At 43.9% G+C, this 17,701-nt stretch overlaps 2 protein-coding genes across 3 annotated transcripts; both read left to right on the forward strand.

The window, feature by feature from the left end:
* The first annotated feature begins 253 nt into the window (after positions 1-253).
* LOC114433375 (transcriptional repressor CTCF-like) lies at positions 254-6,152 on the forward strand. Its single transcript, XM_028401906.1, has 13 exons — positions 254-415; positions 1,607-1,873; positions 1,981-2,163; positions 2,261-2,636; positions 2,746-2,916; positions 3,025-3,158; positions 3,241-3,361; positions 3,443-3,592; positions 3,715-3,875; positions 3,961-4,143; positions 4,225-4,366; positions 4,577-4,723; positions 4,797-6,152. The coding sequence occupies exons 2-13, from the start codon at positions 1,628-1,630 to the stop codon at positions 5,042-5,044; spliced, it is 2,262 nt and encodes a 753-aa protein (XP_028257707.1). The 5' UTR covers positions 254-415; positions 1,607-1,627; the 3' UTR covers positions 5,045-6,152.
* A 2,625-nt stretch (positions 6,153-8,777) lies between these two features.
* LOC114433363 (rho family-interacting cell polarization regulator 1-like) lies at positions 8,778-17,671 on the forward strand. 2 transcript variants are annotated; one of them, XM_028401884.1, is made up of 17 exons: positions 8,778-8,922; positions 11,242-11,323; positions 11,458-11,591; positions 11,720-11,798; positions 11,906-11,929; positions 12,014-12,067; positions 12,501-12,650; positions 12,752-12,815; positions 12,908-12,951; positions 13,037-13,162; positions 13,424-13,572; positions 13,665-13,776; positions 14,820-15,437; positions 15,510-15,793; positions 16,075-16,171; positions 16,248-16,341; positions 16,431-17,671. In XM_028401884.1, the coding sequence occupies exons 3-17, from the start codon at positions 11,500-11,502 to the stop codon at positions 16,499-16,501; spliced, it is 2,058 nt and encodes a 685-aa protein (XP_028257685.1). In that variant the 5' UTR covers positions 8,778-8,922; positions 11,242-11,323; positions 11,458-11,499; the 3' UTR covers positions 16,502-17,671. The 2 variants fall into 2 exon arrangements, with proteins under 2 accessions (XP_028257685.1, XP_028257687.1); XM_028401886.1 differs by lacking the exon at positions 8,778-8,922 and adding an exon at positions 11,042-11,143.
* The last annotated feature ends 30 nt before the right edge of the window (positions 17,672-17,701 follow it).

Below are 17,701 nucleotides of genomic sequence, written 5' to 3' on the forward strand. Positions count from 1 at the left end.
ACACCACTACATATATTCATCTTGATTTAACTCGGAGCGGTTGAAGGTTTGAAAGTCAAACATGGAATCAAATGTGATCTATACTTGTCATCAAAAAGCGAATCAATCGTCTCTGTGTTGCATTGATCAACCTCATTGTGTTCCGATCGCCACTCCCACGCCTGGATTCAAATCTGGCGCCCATCACCCACAGCCACAGCTCGGCCCCTCCCCCTCACTCCCCCCGGGTGCTGTGACAGCGCAGCCGCGTTAGCTCTTAAGGGCCGCCATTTTATGTTAGGCCCACTCTTCCAGAGCGGGAGAAAATTATTAGCTTGGCGCAGAGCACACACGGCCGTCTGCTGCGGGATTGAACGGAGCAATCGCAACCGCTGAGCTTTCAACTGGATATCACCAGAAAAAGAAGAAACAGAGAGTAAGTAAAACCACTCCTTTGCCTGCAAACACGGAAACGTTTTTGTAGGAGCCGTCGTCGGCCTCTAGGTGTCACGGTAGGGCTTACCGGCCAGGCGGCTGGCGGGGGGTGTTTGTCTCCCTCTATCGTTATCCAAAATGCACTAAATCCGTCTATAAACTGTAACTCCCCGTCTCAGTTGAGCATTTTGATGGTTTTTGGCGGATATTTTTGTGTATTTGCACGGGGATGGTCGTTTTCTGCGGCATTTCTGTTTAAAGTTTGTTCAGGCCTGACGTCCATCTTATCGTGCCCTTTGTTTCCTGTTTTCAGACGTACTCGCGCCTCCCGAGTTAAACAACTAACAGGAGACACGGAGACAAAGTAGTTTGTATCGATGTGTCTGCGGATCATTTTTACACCTTTGTCCCGTAAAATGAGAGAGTAAAGAGCTTATGTTTCTAAAAAGAGGCGAATAAGTGACTCGAAAGCATTGGCTGATCGACTTCTACGATTGGCAAACCGACAAACCCCATCAGCGTCTATTTTGTCAGCACAGATCTGCACAGGAAGGCGCTTCGAACACGTTTCTAAGTGTATGATGTACAAACATGCAATGCAAATTGCGCCCTGTGAGGTTCACACTAAGCTCTGGTATTACTTTACCTGACTCATACACAACAAACCCTGACCTAGTCAAAGGCGTCGTCATAAGGCTCGAACTAGTCCTTATGTATTCAAACTATACTTGTATTACAGTTAATTTTTGCTATACGTAATGTTATGGTATGTCTGAATTCAGCCAGCAGTGATGATCACATACGGACCAGGAAGTTAACGAGCAGTTTTTTAAAATATCCCACAACTTGTTTTGAAATTTCATTATTTAAAAACTTAACACAGGCCACTGCCATCGTCTGAAATCCTTGTAAAAGTGTAAAGTACTTTGTCATCTTAAATCATTTGTATTTAATTATTATTTTTTTCCTTGGTACATAGCTTGCGAACCACAAAATACAGCACAGGGGTTGAACATACCTTTAGCATCTTGTACTGCCTCTGGTCACAGATTAGACATCTGAAGACTCTGTAAGATACGATAGATGCTTGCTGATTCTCATACATTACATTACTCTGTTATAAGCAAGTATCAGTACAATATTTATATTAATATTGAGTTTCAATTAAGATGTTTATGTCCTTTACATTCAGAGTTGTGGTTGGCCCATAGCCATGGAGGGCGAGGTTGTTTCTATGGAGACGGCTCAAGCTGCTGCCCTGGCTTCTGATGGAAAAGTCCTGCCAGAGGGAGAAGAGGCCTTGATTCAAGGGGCACAGGGAGAAGTAGCGGGTAACATGGAGATGATGGTGATGGACGCTCTGGATCCAACTCTGCTGCAAATGAAGACCGAAGTGTTGGACGGAGGCGGCACAGTGACTGTCACTGGTGGAGACGAGGGTCAGATCATCACACTACAGGTCTGTACAGAACACAGGTTTTTTAATGTTGTATTATCAAGTAGGTTACTCTTAGGAAATGTTTTAAATTGTTATCAAGTTTTTTAAGGTTGCATTGTTGTTTCTAGGTGGTGAACATGGAGGAGCAGGCAGGTGCTGCTTTAGGTCTTGGTCAGCTTCAGCTGGTGCAAGTACCAGTGACTACAACGACTGTAGAGGGGCTGCAGGGGACATATGTTGATGCATCAGCAGCTAACAAGGATGCAGAGCCGGTTATCTGTCACACCCTTCCTTTGCCCGAAGGCTTCCAGGTGAGAAACGACTGTGTGCTGAATGCTTGAATTAGCATATCCAGTCTGAGGGAAGAGGCTTCTCTGTGTAGGCTGACATTGGTAAATATTTTTTTAGGTGGTGAAAGTGGGTGCCAATGGTGAAGTGGAGACCGTGGAGCAGGAGGAGCTCCAAGCAGCGCATGATGAGCTTCAAGGAACAAGGGGGGAAGATGAAGGGGAGGATGAAGATGCAGCAGAAGTGGAAACTTCTGTGCCCCAGCAGGATGACCCAGAATGGACAAAGGATCCAGACTACCAGCCTATTACTACTATCCGTAAAGGGAAAAAAGGAAAAAAGAGCCGCTTGCGCTATGCAGAGGGTGATCGTGACATGGATGTCTCCGTCTACGACTTTGAGGAAGAACAGCAGGAAGGTCTTCTGTCAGAGGTGAATGCTGAGAAGGTGGTGGGCAACATGAAACCACCGAAGCCCACAAAGATCAAGAAGAAAGGTGAGAGTTCCACTTAGTGAAATAATAAATGCAACATCATTAGTGTGGGGTTACTGACCTTTATTTTGTAAAATTGTTGGGTATCTAAATTTTTCTCTGCCTTTTCCAGGTGTAAAGAAAACATTCCAGTGTGAGCTGTGTAGCTACACCTGTCCAAGGCGCTCAAACCTGGACAGACACATGAAGAGCCACACAGATGAGAGACCACACAAATGTCACTTGTGTGGAAGAGCCTTCAGGACTGTCACACTTCTGAGGAACCATCTCAATACTCACACAGGTAATTCAGAAGTCAATGCTGATAATAGAAGCTGTACAGTCTTGTTTAATCGCAGATTGGTCATTATTATTTCATCTAAATTGACTATAATACGATGCTCATTTTTAGGCACTCGGCCACATAAGTGCACAGATTGCGACATGGCATTTGTAACGAGCGGAGAGTTGGTGCGTCACCGTCGCTACAAGCACACACACGAGAAGCCTTTCAAGTGCTCCATGTGCGACTACTCCAGTGTGGAGGTAAGTAAAGTCTTGATTCTGCAGTTGCAGACCTGTCCCACAGGTTAGCTATGTACTTTAAGGTTTCTGTCTCTTTCCTCAGGTGAGCAAGTTGAAAAGGCACATCCGCTCTCACACAGGGGAGCGTCCCTTCCAGTGCAGCCTGTGCAGCTATGCCAGCAGAGATACTTACAAGCTGAAGAGACACATGAGAACACATTCAGGTCAGATAGCTTATGGTCAGAAACACCATCTACCTCCAGTCTCAGAGGACCTGAGTACCTAAATCCTTGTCTGTGTTGCAGGTGAGAAGCCGTACGAGTGCTACATCTGCCATGCTCGTTTCACACAGAGCGGCACCATGAAGATGCATATTCTGCAAAAACACACAGAGAATGTGGCCAAGTTCCACTGCCCACACTGTGATACTGTGATCGCACGCAAGAGTGACCTGGGTAAGTGTTGGGTGACTGTGTGATATGAAGGTCAACCTGAAGGGAATCATGAAGTAAATCTGTGTAAATAACATCCCTGCATAGCATTAATGCAACTTTCTTTTTCGTCCTTTTTGTTTTAGGTGTTCATTTGCGGAAGCAACACTCATTTATTGAGACGGGGAAGAAATGCCGTTATTGTGACGCCGTCTTTCATGAGCGCTACGCTCTCATTCAACATCAGAAGACTCACAAGAATGAGAAAAGGTTCAAGTGTGATCAGTGTGACTACTGCTGCAGACAGGTTTGTTGCATGCACAGTATGAGTTGTTCAACTGCTGTTAACTTTAATTGTGCCTGTTGACTCAGTTTGTTCTTTTCCCCTGCAGGAACGCCATATGATAATGCACAAGCGCACACACACAGGGGAGAAGCCATTTGCCTGCAGCCAGTGTGAGAAAACCTTCCGGCAGAAGCAGCTTCTGGACATGCACTTCAAGCGTTACCATGATCCCAATTTTGTCCCCACCGCCTTTGTCTGCAACAAATGTAGCAAGACCTTCACCCGCAGGGTAAGACGGCGCTCTGATATTTTGGGACATACCTTGCAGTAGCTGTAAGAGCCTTTCACTAATTGTATGTATGCTCCACAGAACACCATGCTGCGCCATGCTGAAAACTGTACAGGAGAAGTTGTTGTTGAAGAAAATGGAACTCCTACACCCAAGAAAGGCCGCCGTGGCAGGAAGAGGAAAATGCAGGCCAGGAGAGATGATGATGACGATGATGACACAGGTATTTTGAATCACACTTTTGATGGGATGGGGTTGTAGTTCCTGTATATCTTTATTGCAAAACAGGGGCTTTAATACAGCAGGAGATTTCTTTAAGCACCCAGATGTCATAATTTTAGCAACATTCTTTCCTAGGCACTTTCCTAGTGATTTATAGGTATAATTATCTTAGATTAAAATTGATTGAATTAAAATCTGCTTATTTGTGTAGATCATGATCTGGATGACATAGATGAGGAAGACGAACTGCTAAGTGAAATTGAGGTGGATCAGGCTGAGCCAGTTATTCCTATTCCGGCCCCACTGGAGCCACCAGTGAAGAGGAAACGTGGACGACCCCCAAAAGCCAAAATTGACAGTAAGAGCCTTGTGTTGTGCTATAGAAGTATAGATGTTTAAGCATCAGTGTCTGACCTGAAACTTTTTGACAGCGGCTGCCATCATCCGTGTGGAGGATGAGGCCACAGGAGAGGTGGATGACATCATTGTGAAGAAGGAGGTTGGAGCCGACCAAGATGATGATGATGGCAACGACACAGAAGAGGTGGTGGTTGGAGGGGGAAAGTCCTCTATTCAGATGGAGTTGTCCCAGGAGGAAGGAGCAGCTCAGGATCTGTCTGGGGCCCCTCCTAATGGAGACCTGACTCCTGAGATGATCCTCAGCATGATGGACCGGTGATAATGTGAGGGTCGAACCTGTAAACGCATCAAGACCCTTGATTTAAATCTTAATTTTAATTCTTGGCATTTAGGATAACAAACACTTGCATCCTGCACAAAAAACAAACATCACTGTTGTAATTTAAGATTTGATTTTTAATCATTTATTGCTAAAGACTTGGATGAGTTGGGGGAGAACCGGTTTTGTTTTTTAATTAGGGATTTACCTACCAAAAAATCATTTCAGTATGTTCAGAGTGGCTGTAATTGACAGCAGTATCTGTGCTTTTGGAGTTGCTCAGTAAACTGGCAGTTGGAACAAACAATTATACTGGTTATGTTAAAATATACAAGATCTGGGTGAAATTTGAAAAGGCCTTTGTTTTACTTGTACACCTGCACCAGTAAGTTAAATCCTAGTTGTAGATGGTAGTGGACCTACAGGTTTTCCCCTATTTTAATTGTCCTAAAAATCCAGCAAATATTCCCCTGAAGAGCCCTTTTAACTCTCAGTTTGGATGGATGCAAGTAAATTTAGGCCTGAAGGCAACTTCCAGAAGGACGATACTGCACCAAATCACACCCACTTCAAGAAAAAAAGTTTTGAATATTACTTTGTTTTTCTTTTCTGTGGTTAGTAAATCCTTTAAAAGCATATTCTAGATTTTAAAAGCTTAATAGACTGCTTATCTCATGCTCCTGTAACACCTGTAGATGATGTGTATGTACTAAACATTGTCACTGATGAGTACAAAGAAAGAATGTTGTTTTGCTCTTTCGTGTAGCCATTCCACTTTGGGTTTATGTTTTCCTTTTTTGTACCATTGGCAATGCTACGTAGCAGCTTGAATGACCTTTTAATAACTGTGTGGCAGAACAGATGTACGACTGTACAACCAATAAAAAAAAAAAAAAAAAAATAGATACAAGACTGATGTTTTAGGTTTCTGCAGCTGTAATATCAATAATGGATTTTTAAAATGGTTTGGCTGAGTCATTAATGTGTTAATGGTACAGTTACAGAAAAAGAAATGACTTTCTTAAATTGGCTGAGAAACAACTGATGACGCAAATGTCAGTGTATTTTGCTTGCAAATATATTTTATTAAATGGAGAACTTTACATTATCTTGATAACATCTTCATTTTCATGTTTAAGAATATAAACAGTACTGTAAAGATGCTTGTTTACAATTGTACTGTATGTTACTTTATAATTGTCTTCCCTTTTTTAGTCATTTAACTTCATAGGGATTAGTACTGCATATCGGCATGTGGTGTTTGATACCTCTATGCTGTGACCCACTACTCGTATTGTGGTTTGTATCTGTTTTTACACACTTAACAGTGGATTTCTTAGAATGAATGGGATCATTACATTCTGGGCATCAACAAGCAGGATGTTCAAATATTCACAAACTCCTTGCATGTGATATGTCACATGAATTCACATCATGTGAGAAAAAAACATGCTGAAGCTAATTAAAAATGCTTTAGCACACTTTATCATACTAAATAAATTTCTTACCGTCTCTAATGGGCTAAATATTAGACATAAACATAATACAACAAGAGAGATGCTGCGTTACCTGCCTTAAGAAAATACATATTGTTTTTATCCTAAATTCTATGTTATAAATTGCTGACACAATACCTTTACACTGTGGTTTAAGATTATTTTGTTTTCATGGCACCAGGATTAAACGGGATTGAAAAAATTTAGTGGATATTGTAACATCTGTTTCAGTTTCTAGATATGGACAGTTGTAAAAAAAAATGTGTAAATTGATTTTTATATATATTTATATAACTGACAGTGTGAGATTAAGGGCTCCAGATTAGAAACCACTATAAACACAGCATCCCTGTCCAGAAGTGGGAAATAATGGAAATAGGAATTTCATGGAAATATGTATATTTCCCCGGGATGCAGTGTTCTTCCAGAGAGGATGTATGGACACATGTGACTTACTTCTTGAACAGCTCTCTGTTGTTGGCTCCATGTTTACTCTGACGACACAAACATGTTCAGTCTGTGGTTTTGGGAGTCTCCCGTTCGTGTAAAGTTAGCTAAAACTACCGCAGCTAAGGGATTAAACATGTCAAACTACAAATATAACAGTTTGTCAATCTGTGGATGGAGTTAGCTGCCATCTTTTAGCCTTTTTGTTACCCTCCGTTACTTTATCTGTAAATTATTGCTGTAAAAGTGGCATAAACCTGTTCATTTTAATGCTAAAACTCCAGCAGCGGTACGCTTGGTTTTATCAGCCACAGCGTCCTGGTTTGTCGGAAGTCTGGAGGAAAAAGTGCCACATGCTTTCCCTCATCGCCGCCCCCTCCCCGGCTCCACTCAAACTTGGACAAACGGCCCCGGAGGCTCCTGCACCTGATAAATGTAACGGACCAAACGGAACCTTCACGGTTCACCGGGCCGCCCTCCGGTGAGCACCGTCGGTATTTTTCTGTCCTTTGGAGACACCAGCCCTGATTTTCTTTCTCCGCTGGTTTCTCTTATGGCGGCGTCGCCAGTTTAGCGAAAGCAGCAACGGAGAAAACAGTGACAGAGAGCGAGGGACATCCTTGTTGCCACAGCAACTAGCTAAAATATGATTTCCGGTCAGGGGAGCAACATTTCAAAATAAAACGAGAACTAAGCACTGAGACGCATGCTAGTTTTTATAGCATGTTTTAATAACTTATGGTCCATATTTGAATGGATGATCTTTATTATCATCATTCAGCAGGTACAAGCTTAAAAGAGCTTGGACTTGATATTATATCTTTATTAAATATACTGTACACATAAATAAATAAACAGCCAGAATAATAAAACAGGTTAGGTGAGGGATTGTTCCCTGTCACTGGGGTTAAGAGATGCAGTGAGGGATGGTGTGATAGAGACCACTGCTCTGGGGTAGAAGCGGTCTCTGAGTCTGTTTGTCCTTGTTTTTATTGCTCTGAACCATTTTCCTCAAACATAGAGTGTCCAGGGTGTGAGAGGTCAGTGCTGATCCGGTCTGCTTGCCTTCAGTCTCATGAGTCCAGTTGTGGAAGCTCCATACCAACGATGTATTGAGCTGCTTTCACCACTCGGTTCAGCAGCAGTGCAGCTAGCTTACCACACTGTTGTGCAGTTGGTCAGGATGGACTCTATCGTGCTCCTGTAGAAGTTCAGCAGCGGGGGCAGAGGGAGTTTAGCCTGTTTCAGCCGCCTGTTGGCAGACCATGTCAGGTGGTTAGAGATGGTGATTCCAAGGAGCTTTGAGGTTCTCCACAATCTCCACTGAGGCTCCATGAAAGTGGAGTGGGGGGTGTGGTCCGCTGTTGTTGGAGCACCTGAAATCAATGGCCAGGTCACTGTCCTTGCACCATTGAAGTACTGGTCTACTTTCAGTATGTAGGCGGCTTCATCTCTGTTGGAGATCCATCCGATGACTGGTGTTGTCTGCATATTTAATTATGGAGTTGGAGGTGTGGATGTGTTTGCAGTCATGTGTGTGAAGAGCAGAGGGCTCAACACACAGCCCTGAGGAGTCCCCGTGTTAGAGCAGCTTGTCCATGTCAAGTGAGCAAAGAACCTATTCATGATGGTCTAAGAAAGATGAGTAAATACCCTAATGTGATTTTCTGAACATCTTGACACTTGTTTCATTCCTGTTTACATATTTCTGCTGTAAATTAGAGGTTCATTCTGTGGGCTTTTATTGTGAAAGCTCTCAGCCGGAACAGGCCGCTGGTGCTTTGCCGCTGTTTTGACAGTGGACACAAAAAACTGCGAAATCAAGGAGAAGGACAGCGCCCAGAATAACTGTAAACCTCTGCTAACTGCGGCCAGCATCGCGTTGGAAATGGGACTCCGGTCGTCCCCTCCGTGCTGTCGGACATTAAATCAGAGGTAGGGAGCCTCTGGCTTTATCACCAAGGTCACATGAAGAAGCCTGATCATTTTCTTTACATGGGCAGCAGTCCGTCCGACGTGAAGTTGCTTTGCTGTGATGTTGTTAAAATTAAATCCGCCAGCTGGCTCTGGCTCACTTCATCTTCTTTCTCCTGTCGGGTTTCGGTGTTTGCTATGAGTTGGTGGGCTGATATGTGAAGAGAAAGGGGGCTGTGGGGGTCCGGGTGTGGACGGGAGTGGACTTTTTGTGGCCTGTGATGAGCTCCGGGGGTTGGGGTGGGATATGTACGGAATACTAAATCTGGCACGACGACGTCTCACAAGTTTTGATGGGTTCAACTCCATCCCTCGCTCTTCGTGGAAGTAAAGAGCACTGCTGCGGTGTGTGGACCTGTTTATCCGACTCAGTGGCCTCCTGACGCCGGGTCAGGCTAATCCAGTAATCTGGAATAGAGGTGGCTGCATTTTATTGTAACACCATTACCCCTCATCCTCCTCCTCCTCCTCCTTCTCCTCCTCTTCCTCCTCAAACACTCACAAAGTATGGATAGACGGTGTATATCTGCCAAATTCCAAATGATTAGGCTTTATTGGATGAACTGAGCAGTTACAATTAAACTTTATTTAAACTAACGTTAAATAACAGAGATTACTGATTACTGTCCTCGTTGGTCACGTGACTTTCTATTTTCTATAAAAACACATATAAGGCTGGTGTTGTGGGGTGACCACTTTTCGCTCTGATGCCATCTAATATTCCATGATATAGTTTTATTGATTGATTGATTGATTGATTGATTGATTAGGCACATATAAATACTGGTCATTTGATCATGGTTCATGTATTATAGAAAGGATCCCTGATCCCTCGTAGGTTTGTTTATCTTTGCTTTATCCATCTTTTAGGTCAGACATTTTGAGTACTTGGATTTTTCATTACAAGTTCATTACACATTACACATACGAGTTTGTAACTTCTGTATATAAAAGATTCTAAAATGGCCGTGGGTCCAAACAACTCCCCAAACATGGCCATATGTGCTAGGTGCATGCAGAGAGTGTTTTGTTGTTGTTGTTGTTGTTGTTTTTTAACAGAACTCCAGTCTTGTGAGGTGTTTGGGGAACAGTGTTGTCTTTGTTCAGCTTGGAGAGGATTAATCCAGCTAATGATCTCTAATGTAAGGAAAGGGATAAAAGCACATCTGAGGCGAAACCAGCTGATTGGCTCTTGTTATTATCAATGCAGCTGAACATTGCACAGAGGAGTGCGCCTGCTTTTAGCTGTTAATGGGTAGGAGTGTGTACCATGTGTGTTTCTACCATGATGACTGTGCACTTTCTGGCTCCACGTTTAGCTGAAGGCAGCTGGTGGATGGGTTGCTGGTTGTTTTATGGTGTTGCACATTTTCTTTGCCATGTTCTAACCTCGGCCGGCTCCTGTTAATCCTCCCAGTGTGCCATGAAGATTAGTGGTTTAACTGGACCCCCAGCCCAACACACTCCAAGCCCACATCCTCCCTCTGTTGCCTCAGAAAGACAGCGGGGTGTATAATCTCATATCAGTACTGTTTGTTTCTAACAAGCATGAAAACATGAATGAAACCATAATCTGTGTTTCACCTCAGGACCTTCAACAGGTGGACCTCTTGATTCCCTTCTGTTAATAAGGCAGATCTCTCTCCTGTTTAGTGTGAGACAATGCAGAGCAGATGCCTGCAGTTGCTGGGTCCTGTTCTGGCTCATTCACAGATCCCATGTGTTAATATGGGTTTGGCTCCTGCTTGACAGATTTAGTTTGGTTTAAGTCTGTAATCTCTTTTGTGGCTAGATTAGCTCAGGCACGACCCTCTCTTCCTATAGTTTCTCTCTCTAATCTGGCTGCGCCTGGAGCAGAAAAAGGGGGTCAGTTTTTGTGGAGGGATGGTTTTGTAGTCTTGGTCCAAACTTCTGTGTAGAATTTCCTGTGTAGAGTCAGCCATGAGACTTCCTGTACTCTGGTGTTGGATGTGGAGGGAGGGAGGGAGGGAGGGAGGAGGCGGCGGAGAGGCAGGGAAGGAAGGGGAAGAGAATCACAAGCAGATTGTACTGCCTACTGCTGTCAGCGGTGGCCACTGTGGTTGCTGTTAGCATGTCGCCTGCCTCCTCAGACATTTCAGCAAAAGCAGCGTGGACAAACTGAGGAAGTGAAAGAGTGTTTGCATCCGCAGCAGTGTCCTCTGTAGTTGTCAGAAGCCTTGATAATCACAGAGTGGAAACATCATGTCAGGTACAGAGAGACATTTTGTTTCTAATGTGTCATTGTTTGTGTAATTACAGGACATGTCCTTCTGCTTGTTAAAGCCACACTGCGACACACAACTCTCCAAGTATGCAGTGATCATATCTCTCCGCTCAGCAGGTGAGCAGCAGCACTCTCTGTCCTGACAGCTTCCCTGTTGCCTGTTTTGAATGTGGTTCAATTGAGAGAGTCATTATCAGAAATGATCCCCCTCCTTTCTTTCTCTCTCTGTCTGTCTTCCTTTCCCACCTCAGCACTGTTTGATCCAAGAAAAACGTGCCTTGTAAGGAAGCAGGATGTTCACAGGCTCCACCAAACTGCCACCCACTAAAACGCCCCAGCCTGAGCGGCTGGATGAAGTGTACGCTGCCTTACGCAGAGGCTTACAGTAAGTAAACACATTTCAGGCACTGTTTGTACTGATACCAGAGGAGGATTGCCAGGAAGAATATCTCTGAATACACAAGAAACAGCTGCTTTTTGAGGTTTCAGATGTAAAGATGTCTTTGTTGTCAGGTCTTACCTGCAGGTCCACCAGCTGGAGCTGGACAGCCTGGGCCAGCAGATCAGAGAAAACAAGAGGAACGGTCGTTTGGTGAGAGCTCCTGTAGTGAAACTGGTCACACCAGTATTGACCATTCAGTATCAGAGAAGCATTGAGTGAATGCTCTGAGGTTCTAAATGTCTTTGTTTTCTTTTCAGGGCTCTTTATATGAGCTGGATAAGGTGAGTTTCATTCACACCGGCTGTGTTTTGAGAGAGGAAGTTGTTGTTGTTTGTCAAGTTTAATCATTGTTGCCTTGTTTGTAGCAAGTGAAGGCCATAGAGAGGTTCATGCGTCGCTTGGAGTTTCATCTCAGCAAGGTGAATATTTGATGGTGATAGTGATAAATCAATGAAACATTATTGTCTTTCTGCTCAATTTTTTAGCTTAACTAGCTACAGCTTGGATATCTCTGTGGTTCACACACATACAGAGGATTTTTATCACAAGCAGGCAGTTATTTTTAACAGCACAGCTCTGATAAACCCACTTTGCCGGAACAAACCAGCCAGAAAAAAAGATGTGATGATATGGTGAATGCAGCGAATTATAATAATTAAATTAAAGCAACTACATAGCCAGACACTGTCCTTAGGGGGCAGTGGAGACTACACTTACAGCTTTCTTTACTGCCAAAAAACACTGAATACTACATTAACCATTACATAAAAATGTAGTGGTTTCAGATATTGTTTAAATAAATGTTGTCATTATGATATTTTGTTGAAAACTCTGTCCTTTTTCCTGCTTCAGGTTGAGGAGCTCTACGATGCTTACTGTATACAGCGGCGACTGCGTGATGGTGCCAGTAAGATGGTTGCAGCGTTTAACTCGGCCACTGGCAGCAAGGAGGCCAGAGAGAGCCTGAGTGAGGCCAACAAAGGTTACAGGGAATGCACTGAGGCAAGTGATGGCATAGAAGGATTGAATGAACTATCCAAATGATCACTGGTGACATTTCTGTCAAACTAATTGATAAAGTTGTATTTCCTTTGTCCCTGTAGCACATGTGCTCTCTAGAGAGTGAATTAGAAAGCCAGATGGGAGAATTTCATGTGAAGATGAAGGGTGAGTCACTTTCTACACTCATCTTACTTCCTATTTGCTCCACCCTCTCTTAGTCCAGTTCTCATTTTTTCTGTTGATTTTGGATGTTTCAGGCCTTGCTGGCTTTGCGCGGCTCTGTGCTGGTGACCAGTATGAGGTAAGACACACAGACACACACACAAAGTCAGACACACACAGACAGACACATAGTCTCTGTGTCTGACTATTTTTGGCCTTCTTAGGTGCTGATGCGATATGGGCGGCAGCGCTGGAGGCTACGAGGACGTGTGGAAGTCAGCAACAAGCAGATATGGGACAGTGAAGAGTACATTTTCCTGCCTCTCGTAACCGAGCTGTTGTCAATCAAGGTAATGAAACTGTGGCATTGTTTAAATTCAGAGTAAAGACCAAGTAAAAACTGCTCAGGAGCTTGTGGATAAATACATGATTGTCATGGCAGGATGCTTAAAGTGGGCTGACTACAAAAATGGCCACGCCCATGTTCATTGCACTAAAGGATCATCCTTATCATCCTTATGTCTCATTGGTTTAGTCATCTATAGCAGCCTTCAGCTACATGAGGAATCTTGATATTTCCATGGTGTTCATCTTTTGCTTTGGTTGTCAAGGTGACGGAGCTGAAGAGCCTGGCCAATCATGTGGTGGTGGGGAGCGTGTCCTGTGAGATGCTCGATCTGTTCTGTCCACTCCCTCAGACGCTCGCCGTGGACATCAACGACCTCGGGACGGTGAAACTGAACTTGGAGGTCACCTGGAGGTACTTTAAGCTGCAGTATACACACACATATCATTGGCAGCTTTTATCTTTCCTGCCTCAGTGGTTCTCACTCTGTTCTGGTTCTTTTTCAGTCCATTTGATAAAGATGACCACCAGACCTCATCCACCAGTACAGTTTCTAAACGGCTGCTGTCCAATCAAAGCCCTCCAGACACACCCTCCATGCGAGAACAGGTGTTTTATGTAAGTCATATTAAAAGAGATATCTGCCCTCAGCTTTTTCCACTAACCACTGCTCCAGTTACAGATTCATTATTTCTATAAAGGGTTTGTAACTGAAAACTCTCACTGATGGCTATCATTACTGTCATTTCACTGGCTTGTTCTATTTCAGCTGCTCCCCAACTGCCTTGTGTGTAGTGGTAGCACTGACGTGTGTGAGAGTATTCACAGAGGGCTGTGTGTGAGGACGTGTGGCTGTGGGAGTGGCATGGCTGGTGCAAGGGGAATGAATGACGGCAGTGGCGGGATGTGTGACAGCAGCAGCATGTACGAACGGAACTGTGGTCCTTGTAGCTGTTTAATAGTGGTTGAGTAGTGCTCCAATATGTCCCTCCTCTTCCTCACCTTGATGAAGAGTGTGCCTCGTGGTGGGCCCAGGCAGAGGTGCAAACCGACGAGGGCGGCAGCGGACAGGACAGCGGCATCCTTACGTTTTGAATGCACAACGTCCTGGTTCATCTCAGCACAGCCGGTGTGTTGGGATGTAGTTGTAGCTGTAGAGAAGTCTGTAGTGATTTCACTAACAAAGTGCCACAATATGGATTTATTGAACAAATCTCCTTCTATATTACATAATGTCTGTATGGATTTATAACATTAACATAGTTTTAAAATCATCCAAAATGATATGCAGTGGCAAAAATCTCTTTGTGTAAAACTCACTAATCCCACAAATTACAATTACTGACTTGATCTGGTCACAGGTTTATACAGCACCACCAGCAAGATAAGGCTGAATAAATCAAAACAACTGTGATGTGAAGAGTTCTAAGATTCATGTCTTCAGCTTGATTGATGAGCGTCATCTGTTTTTCTGATTTACCTGCCATGAACCCGTCCACTGCACGTTTTATGTAATCCTGGCCTGAAATTTTAAATGTTCTTACAAGAACTCTCATGTGCTATTATTCCCACATGCATGTCCTCTTTGTTTGTCAACATAAGAATGATCAATTTCTGTCTGTCTTGTTCTCATTTGTCGCCCTTTTTTGTCTCATCTCTAGTCTCTGCTGAAGCGTCAGGGGGAAATGGAGAACGGGACAGTCTGGTCCAACTCCTCTGAATCCTCCGATGACTCCTCCAGCCCAGCGCTGGCGCATCACGCTCAGAGGCTCACAGCCTCCAACATGCTGCAAACCACTCTCACCACTCCACTATCATTCACGCCACACAGGTCCAGCGCGTCAACACCGTCCCTCTCATCCAACCAAGAGGAGGATGAGACAGAAGCCGGGGAGGTTTTCCAAACTCCGACAGACGCAGTGCCTAACGGCCACCTGCAGAATTCCTGCTCTCCGAGCCTCATTGGCAAGAGCAGCCCAGACTGTACTGCAACTGACAGGGCATCAGTTCAGTCAGCGGACCTTTCTGAAACCTCAGTGGACCTGAGCTGCTCCTGCCCGGACGTCTCGTCCGAACCTCCTGTGTTGGTGGTGGAGGGGGCAGATGTATCAGTGGAGGAGGTGAAGCAGGATCCATCTGAGGACTTGTCAGTACAGGCTGAACAGACTGAAGCTAAAACACAGGACAGCACCACTGAAGCAGCAGAGGAAGAGCAGACTAAACACAGTCAGCCACATCAGGCCGTCCAGGAGGCCAAACAACCAGAAGAAGCTCCAATGGTGAGATCAAGAACATGTTTAATGAGTGTCCACAGACACTGATGTGTTAAACACACATTTGTTTTTCCTCAGGCTCCTTTTCCTACTTCTGTCAGTTTTAACCGGGAAGTGGAGACCGCCCTCGAAAGCTTCGACTTTCTCAACTGCTCGGACCTTGATGAGGAGGAGGAGGATGAAGAAGATGAACAACAGCAGGAAGATGAAAGAGAGAAAGAGGAGCCAGAAAACAAAGAAGAAAAAGAGGAACAAGAACACAGAGGAGAGAAAGAGGAGCAGGATGGGACGCATGACGAGGACCAAAAGAAAATAGAAGAAGAAGAAGAAAAGAATGTAGAGAACTTCTACTCTGGAGGAAGGTCAGTGTGTGGTTCTTTGCTGCATATTTCAAAGATGGCTACGTCTACTGCTAACACTTCCTTATTGAAAGCTTTGTTCACACATCACAATCAATCAATCAGAGGAAAGGAAATCCTCACAACTTCATTTTATGGAATTGTGGAGATTCCTATGTAAGGTTTGGATGTTTTGGACAAATAATGTAAGTGATGCAAACATCAGTGCCTTGTTAGGAATTTCATTTCTATATTAAAATAGTGAAGTACAGAATCCTTCTTACATCAGTGCTGTGACTTTACAGTGATCTGGAGGAGGAGGAGGCTGGTGGTCTTGAGATCCTCATGGAAGCCCCAGAAGGATTTAGGAACTCAGATGAAGATCGCTTCTCTGAATCACAGGTAAACTGATGTCTGTTGTGATTTTGAATGTTAATATGGAAACACAAAATAATGGGGTTTACACATTTTTTTAAAGGAGTCGAGTGTGGCTGACTTGCAGGATTTGAGTCAGATTGAAATTCCTGAGGTTAAGGAGGAGCCCAGTGAGGAAAAAGGAGACAAACAACATGGTGAGAAGAGTCAGTGAACAGGAGGAGGTTGTTGGTGTGGCTGCAGACGTGAAAAGGAGTTTTAATTTGCCCTGTCGGTATACTTTTAGGGGCAGAAATATCACATGATCAGGAGGAGCAGCCCTCCGCTCCCAGCCATTTGGCTACGACTGTCTTCTAGTGACACAGCGAAACCATTTCCCCACCCCTGGTGCCATCTCTCCCTCTCACTGAAGGAATGGAGGCCTTGAGGATGTTCCACTTACTGCTCAGACAAACAGGCTCTTCCATCATGGAGGAGTTTGTGCACGCCTTGTTCCGACCAACCTCAAGATTTCTGTACCTCAGTGATGACTGAAAGAACACACTCCCCTCCCTCCAACAGTAAACATTTCAACTTAAAATCCATCACGTTGCCTGGGTTAAAGTGGGACAACACTTTACGTTTACATGAACTGCTCCTGTCATGTAAAAAAAAATTCAGTGTCCAAAACATTTCAGGAACAGGTAACAGCGGCCTTGGATTTGGCTTCATCACAGTGCTTTTTTTCTCCCTGAAATGTTCATTTTAAAAGGGTTTTTAAGTTCCAGTTTAAGTGTAGAATCAGTTACACAGTGATAAAAGTATCAGTATTTGTGGATGTGGAAAAAACTACAGAGGTTTTTGATTTTTAGTGTTAAAACTGTGTACAGGCCAGAGCTCTTTTATTGTCAGAGGGAAAGTCTTCATGAGCATGTGATGTTTGTCTGATGACATGAAGTCATTTTTAAACCAGGAATGCACCCTGGCAGTGCGTCTTCTCATTGTAGGAGTCGGTTAATGAGAATATCCAGTTACATTTCACTCAAAGCTGTAAGGTGTGTCAAGTCTCTCTTCAGAACACTCTGGGTGCAGTTTTCACATCCAATCTGCAGTGTGGAACCATATTTAAACCTGCATGTGTAGCTGCCTCACACTGCCAGCATGTCTCTGTATAAAAAGCTCAACTGATCAGTTTAAGTGTGTAAGCTAGGCTTCGCTCCAAGGGAAGCCATCTCAGTCTGTAACTGTGTCCCAAAGCCACCTCATGGGGGCGCTATAGTCTTTTAAGCATCATGCTTTTTTGTTTTGTTTCTTCAGAAGCCTTGTCATTCAGAAAGTGCCTCATGTGACGGAGAGATGTAAGGTTTTAAATGCCGTGACAGGAGAGATCAGGCAAAAGAGAACAGTGTTTATTTTCTGAATTACTTTAAGAGTGTGCACAATAAGAGATATTTACTGTTTCATATAAAGAATTGTATATGTCCTGAAATGTTCAAATGTTTTATGTTCAGAAATGTTTAATCTTTATAAAGTTTTCTTTAAAATTAACATGGAGACGTGTTGAATAATTTACATAAC

Source organism: Parambassis ranga, chromosome 3 (assembly GCF_900634625.1).
Source record: "Parambassis ranga chromosome 3, fParRan2.1, whole genome shotgun sequence".
In the NCBI taxonomy this organism is placed as follows: domain Eukaryota; kingdom Metazoa; phylum Chordata; class Actinopteri; family Ambassidae; genus Parambassis; species Parambassis ranga.